General features: G+C 33.7%; 1 protein-coding gene across 1 annotated transcript; it reads right to left on the bottom strand.

The window, feature by feature from the left end:
* Nucleotides 1-3,540: 3,540 nt before the first annotated feature.
* On the bottom strand, nt 3,541-5,533 carry LOC102955759 (60S ribosomal protein L27-like). The gene is made up of 2 exons (XM_042956684.1): nt 5,477-5,533; nt 3,541-3,957 (listed from the first exon to the last, which is right to left on the bottom strand). Exons 1-2 carry the CDS (start codon nt 5,531-5,533, stop codon nt 3,541-3,543), a joined length of 474 nt encoding a protein of 157 aa, XP_042812618.1.
* Nucleotides 5,534-7,745: the final 2,212 nt, after the last annotated feature.

Raw genomic sequence — 7,745 nt, forward strand, 5'->3', positions numbered from 1 at the left:
TAAATCCCGTGAAATACTTTTTATATAAATTGAAGCAGTGTACTCTGAGGGGAAACATTGTAGTAGTAATCAGAGCTTAGATTTTAGAGTCAGAATTGGATGGATCTGTGGTGCTTCTGATAAGTAATTGCGTATTTCGATCTTCTTTCAATGTCTATTAAATAGAAAAAAATACCTACTTTTTAAGGTTTTGAGGGTTAAGATACATTTTGTAAAGAATGTAGTGCAGTGTTGGGCAAATAGTACTCAAAAAATATACACTTGGGAGTCCAAGCATTGTTATCAGTTTTATCAAGATACCTTATTAAATTATAAGTTGGTATTTGTAGAAATTAGTAGATCTCAAAAATTATTCAACATTTTAATAAGCATCTCTAACTTCTTAGTTGACAAATGGGGACATTAGTAATTCATATTGTTTTGTATATTATATGTATTATATACTGTATTATGAAAAGTAGGCTACAGAAAAGAATATGTGAGAAAATCATAAGGAAGATTTACCATATATTTACCATACTGTACTGTGTTAATTGATACTGTGAGTTTCATACTGTGATTTTGCCACGTATTTACAGGATACATTGTCATTACCTATATCTATATTATCCTATATGATTAAAAACACTGTAGATTTTATATATAATGCTAACAATATAACTCAAAAATAGAAGATAATCATAAAAAGAAAATTATACTTATTTACAAGTATAATATCTCATTCATTAATGATAAAGTAGCAATATGAATGTGTTATGGTAGCCTAATATAATCAATAAAATTGCTTCATGGTAGTCTAGCCTATATACTAATAAATACATTGATATAAACTTTTTATGGATACTGTATTACAGTCACATTGATGATACAATATTGAAAACGTTACAATTTTTTTTAAAAAACACTTACCTGTGATGACAGACTGGTATACAGTTTCTTGAATTATCAGAGAGAGAGACTCCTGGATGGTAATGTAATTCTCTAAAAGCAAAGTTACAGAACATTAAGAAAACTAACACATTATATTGAATATTTTTCACCTCACACCTATGTAAAGATAGGCTATCCATTTTTATACAAGCCTTGAACATACTGTCCTACACACTGAATACATGATAATTATGATGATGACGACTCAAAAATGTCTCTTCCAGTTCTTGCTGTACAGTTACTTGATTTTCACATGAAGACAATCCCATACACAAGAGATGTTTATTAACTGTAAGTCATGACGCTTACTTACTATTCATTAAGTGGTAGTGGAACATGTTAATGGTCTTCATCCATGTCATTGTCACCCTGAGTAGCTGAGGAGGAAGAGAGGTGGTTGGTTTTGTTGTCTCAGGGGTGGCAGAAGCAAAAAAAAAGGGGGGGGGGGAGTAAATAGAAGGGAAGGCAGGAAATGCAGAAACACTTGGTATAACTTTACAGACGTACACTGTAATTTCTATGTGGCTTTTTGCTTTTTAATTTCTCTAAAAATGTTTCTGTACAGAACCAAGCTATCTTCCACCTTTTGCTTTAGTTTCAGCACTTGTAACATAGATGGGTCCATGTTGTTAAAGAAGTCAAAGTAGTCTGGACAGAAAGAACCCTTCTTCCGTATTGTCTAATGTCAATTTGCTTCTGGTCACTGCTTCTGTTTTGTTTTTTTTTTTTTTTTTAATCTCCTCATCTGGCACTGGTCCATAAGTACTCTTCTCCATCAAGTCACTCTTCTGTTAATTATGCTGGTGTGATGTCTATTAGCTCTTGTATTTCTCAAAGATCATATCTTGAAACCCATCACTCCCAATCATATTTGCCATATTGACAATCCCTAATGATGGCCTCGATTGGCTCTGTTGTAATTCATATGAAGTCATACACAACATCTGGACACACTTTTTTCCAGGAAAAAAATGTATTTCAGTCTTTCTAGCTTTCATGGATTTTTCTCTAAATACTATGGCATCTTCATTGGTGTAACCCCTCGATACTTTCATCATGTTATCTCTATTGGGGTCCTCTTCCTTGATATTGACAATTCTTTCTAAAGAATATCTTGTGTATTAAACTTTAAAACTCCTTATAACTCCCCTGGTGTAGAGATGTTGTGTTTGGGGGCATGTAGACTACTTTGGTGCCCATGGAGTTGAACTTGTGGGGTTCTGGGTGGCCAGGGGCATTGTCCAATATCAAAAGAACTTTAAAAAGTGTTCCCTTAATGGAAAGGTACTTCCTGTCTTCAGAGACAAAATATCACTGAAACTGATCCAGAAAAATGGTTCTCATTGTCCAGGTCGTCATGTAGAACCAAAAGACTAGTAGATGATGTTTATCTTTTCCTTCAAGGCTGAAAGGTTAGTAGCTTTACATAAAGGCAGTCCTGATCATAACCCAAACTGAGTTTGCTCAAAACAGTAGAGTTAGCCCATCCCCACCATAAACCTTGTGTTTGATTCTCTTCCTTACTAGTAAGTGTCCTTTGTGGAATTTTTTTCCCCAGAACACGATGCTTTCATTTGCATTAAAAACCTGTTCAGGCCAATATCCTTTCTTTTCAGTCATTATCTTAATGGTGTCTTGTCTTAATGGAACTCATCTACTGCCTCTTGGTTGGCAGAAGCTGTTTCTCCTGTTAGCTTGACATTTTTAAGCCAAACCTCTTTTTAACGTTATCAAACTATCCTTTGCTGGCATTACAATTTCCAGCTTTAGATCCTTTACTTCCATTTTGCTTTATGTTATCATGTAATGATTTTGCTTTTTCTCAAATCATATTAAAGTCTATAGGTATGTCTTTCTTATAGCAATCCTGCATCCACATAAAATCTGCTTTTTTAATATAAGATAAATTATATAATCCAGGATAATGTCCTTATTTTAAAATCCATAACTTAAATTATATCAGCAAAGTTCACTTTGCAATATTATACAACATATTCCATATTCCATAGATTCCAGGGATTTGGGCGTAGAAATCTTTGTGCAGACATTATTCTGTTTATCACACTCCAGAAACAAAATCACTTAAAATAGTTTATTTATTACATATTCATACATTTGCACTTAAGACTATTAAATAGAGCCCAGCTTGCATCAACTTGTTCTGTATTTTTTGTTTTTATTGTTTCTTTTTATATTTGACTGCATCTTTGGCAATAAAGATTATGTTGCATTTTACTTTATTCTGTCCAGTATTTTGAAGAGCAGAAACCTCTTTATAGTCATAGTGGTACAGTGTTTCTCAAATGAATGTCTCTTCCTCTCAAAATGGGATTAAGACAAAGGAATCTTAAGTTTCAGTTTTGTTGAGAAGTCATGTTTTTTCTTTGGTGATAACAGTCTTTCAATCCCATTTCCTTCCTTCTTCTATTAGGTGACGAGAAAGAAAAAAGGTTTTGCCTCATGCCACCCTACCCCCCAGTTTTTTGTAAAGAATTTTTTGGTACTTATTCAAGTACTGTGTTTGGCACTTAAGATGCATTTCTTGTTGTTGTTGTTGTTGTTGTTGTTGTTGTTGTTGTTGTTATTTTTAATGACTGAAACAGAACATATCTAAAACCACAGCTTTTGGAAGGACCATTTGTTCTTGCTGATCTTGTACCTCTCCTTGAACTTGATCTTGGCCTCTTGTTGGGCCTTGCATTTAAGAGCAAGGACTCTGAAGACATCCTTCTTGCCCACAGTCTTGTCCCAGAGGATATCCACAGAGTGTCTTATGGGCATGAAGTGACTGTAGTTATAAACTTTCACAAAAGACTTGATCTTTGACCTTTTGGTGATTTTCTTCTTGTCCATGGCAGTGGTCACTTTGCAGGGATAGCAGTCAATTCCAGCCACCAGGGCATGGCTGTAGGGATGGTCTGAGATGCCATCATCAATGTTCTTCACAATGACCGCTTTGTGTCCAGAATAGCGTCTAGTCCAGACTGGCACCACCTTCCTGACACCAGCCCATCTCAACACCAGCCACTTGAGCCCACAGCAGAAAGGAAGTTAAGATGCTTATTTCAAAGAATATGCAATTGCCATATTTAAGTTTCTTTATCTAAAAAGTGAGAATTTAAAATTGGTACCACTATTCTTATCACTTTAAGGACAACAAATTCCTTTGAATATATCAGAAATGGGTGTGTGAAAATTTACTTCCACTGCTACCTTCTTGCACAGTTTCCTCATGCTTCTCAGATTATAACTTTGCTTGCATCTAATCATAAAACAAATTTTGAGAGACGGAGAGAAAATATAAATTCTGTAACTCTTCTAGCATTCATGGATGAAATCTTTTGTAGATTAAATACTGCATCATACTCCATGAATATTTAATTAAAATAGTTATTGTCAGTTTGACTTGGAAAAATTTTTAATTCATTGGAATATGGGGTTTTGATGAATGTGAGGATGTTGGTAAAATTATACAATGGAATTCTTATTCAATTCCAAATTTTGAATTAAAAGCACTTTTAGAGGTACCATTAAGTACAGTTATATTGCATTATAACTGTATTGAGCATAGTTTGTTTTACATTTATCAACTCACTTGTTCCCCCACATCAACCACGGAGTGAGAAGGCAGTAAATTGCAAGGTATTGCTTTTCCAACTCAGAAGATCTGTTTAAAATGCAGTTTCTGAGTCACTAGTTCTGGGATCTAGACAGCTTTTCTGCATGTCTAACAAGCTCACCAGTCACACTGATATTGTTCCTTCAGGGACCATACTTTGAATAGCAAAGTCCTGAAAAAACCCATTAAACTCAAGGTCTGGAAATGTAAACTTTAGCCTCAGCTGTAATTTTTCAGTTGACAATATAAAGCAAATTACTTTATCTCTGAGCTGAGTCTTTTCACTTCTAAAGTAAAGGTATTTGAGTTATTATTCTGTGATTTTTTTTTATTAATTAAGAAACTGCTGATCACAGAGGTAAAGAAATTTCTCAAATTCACACATTAGTGACAACTCCTGTTTTCTGACAACTGCAGGTTTTCTGATGGTGGTTAAAGCTTTTCACTTTACCATACCAGTAACAACCTGAACCCATTTATATAGAGCATCATGCCTGAAAATAAGAGGAATCATGCAGAGCTATTTTACAAGATACCTTGAGAAATTTTTGTAGATTGAACTGTTATTACTTTAATGGATTTTATATTTTTCATGCTATATCAATAGTTTTCCCTTTTATTTATTTCCACTATTTATTATTTTTATTCCATAGACCTTTCTCCTACTTTTAAACAACCCTTGACCAAGTGATAGCAGCACCTTTAAGCAAAGCTATTCTTCACAGCAGTCTTATATCAATACCAGCTGTGATTTCATTTATATTGAATCACTGTAATTCCTGAAACAATTTATAAAGTTTTGCAACCCTGATTTAAACTTAAATTTTCATGAAATAAAGGTACATGTAGACCATATTCATCTGTATGTTTCTATTTTTCATTTTTGTGACTAAAGTTGGGCTTGCGGATATAAACTTGCTGGCATACCTTCACTGAGTAGTAGAACCTTCGTTCTAAAGCAAATGTGGATAAAAATCTGAACATGCTTGCCTGCAGGTGTATTGAGTATCTCATTAGCATTGCACTTATTACCTCTTGCAATCTACATGACAGTGTTTGGGCATGGATAAACAGGTGCACATGGGCATAGGACCAAATCTAAGACGAAACACAAGTGACCAGTGTGCTTCTACATATTTAGGCCAACTGGTAGTTTTTTATTGACTACAGATGGTTACTGACTACACAATAATAAGCTTCTAGTTGACTGATTATATTTTTAAGTAACCCTAATTTTTTTTCTCACAGCTAGGAACTCCAATTTGTACTCAGGATAAATTTTAGCACATATGACGGCCTTATAGCCCAGATGTACCCTTGAAGTCAGTGGAGATTTCAGTCCTCATTTACAGCTGAAGACTCATTTTCATATTTTAAGAGCACGAAGAAATGAGCCAGTTCAACTCTACTCATCTTTCCCAGAGTTCTTCCCCGATTTTTAAATGTGTGCTTTCTGGGGCTCAAATGAATGCACTGCAGGAGACACAGAGTCAAAATATATATGTAAATTATTTTATTTTTGGAACATTTCTTACAGTAGTCTTGGCTGAGAAAGTGCCTCATTAAATGCATCAAATGTGTTTTAGGTGTCAACTCTTTATTCCATACTAAACTACTTGATGTAGTGGCCACACACATAAACACAAACACACACATATGCACACACACATTAATACATCCTTTATTCTCCAGTGTTAAATAGTCATGAAAGTCCAAATGAATAAATGTAGAGTAAGAAAGAATGTGAAAGTGTAAGAAATATCTGAAAAAAATACTATTAAAAAAACTTAAAGAATGGGCAATACTCCTTTTAATATGGTGATAGAGAGAGGAGTACAGGATAAAAGGTTCTGGCCTTTACTTCAGGTATAATATTCAGGAGCAAAGTTGGAACATTGTGTAACAAGTTAGTAATGTAAGTAGGCACTGCATTTGAAAATACATGATTTGGCTTCTAAGTTAAATTAGCCAATATATAGATCTAATAAGATCTTGGCTGATTTATTCTGCTCCCAACTTTGGGCAGCAATATCTTCTTCATCTGTAAAATAAAGAGCTTTTATTTAATGATCTCTTAATTCTCTTATATAACCTAAAATTCAGTAATGATTTTAAAAGCTATTGAAAGCACTTGTAAACATTGTTACTCCTTCTTCTCTCAGATCTCTACTTTCTGTGCATTTGCTCTATCTTTGTAGTATTTTATAATTATTTGACAGATTTGTATTTATATACTTCTTAGACAGTAGATTGTAAGCTCCATAACAGAAAGGCTTTACTTAATTTGTTTTATCCTCAGTATCTGGCAAGTAGTATACATTCAGTAAATATCCTGTTAATAAATGATTACATAAATCAGTAAACATCTTCCAATGAAATGAATCAATATACATATACATATATATATATGAAAACTAACAGCCTCACTCTGTTTTATCCTGAAACACTTTTCCAAAATGAGAAAAAAATACCTAACACATAACTTGAATTGTATCTAGTTAAAAAAGAATAAGTATCTTATAGTCCAAAAAGACAAATAAATAATTCAGTGTGCATCAGACAACTCACTGGTCTTTTTTAATGCTGCAACTTCTTTTTTTCTGATATGTTGACAAAAAGGTTAACAGGAAGTAAATTGATCATTCATATTAAAGCAAACCCTTGCTTATAAATAATACAATGGAGTAGATACTTTTTCTCAGCTTTCCTAAAGTGGGCTGTGTGGTTAAAGCAACATATATCTTTGAAATTATAAAAATACAATTTTACAAGATAAAATGTTTAATAGTGAAAAAATAAAATGCTTTGAAACATTAAGCAATTTTTAATTGGAGGAAAGTGTGTTATAATCCACAGTCTTTCTACTGAATAGATCCTCAATTAAGGAGCAATAGTCAAGAATCATTAAAGACTTAGAAGTATCTATGTGTAAAAACTGAATAAGTTGCAAAGAATGTTAAAATAAATATCTGACACAGAAAGACTGATGTTAACATTAAATGTAGAGAGACGAGTTAAGATGGCAGAGTGGCATGGAGTCCCTGAGCTGGTCTTGTTCCTGAAATGCAGCTAGATCAGCACCAAACTATTTTGAACACCTAGGAAACTGATCTGGGGTTAACACAACAATCGGCATAACTTGAGCCACAGAACTCATCAGGTACATGGTGTGGAGAAGTGAACTGGGGGAGAGCAA

Source organism: Panthera tigris, chromosome A1 (assembly GCF_018350195.1).
Source record: "Panthera tigris isolate Pti1 chromosome A1, P.tigris_Pti1_mat1.1, whole genome shotgun sequence".
Taxonomy (NCBI): Eukaryota; Metazoa; Chordata; class Mammalia; order Carnivora; family Felidae; genus Panthera; species Panthera tigris.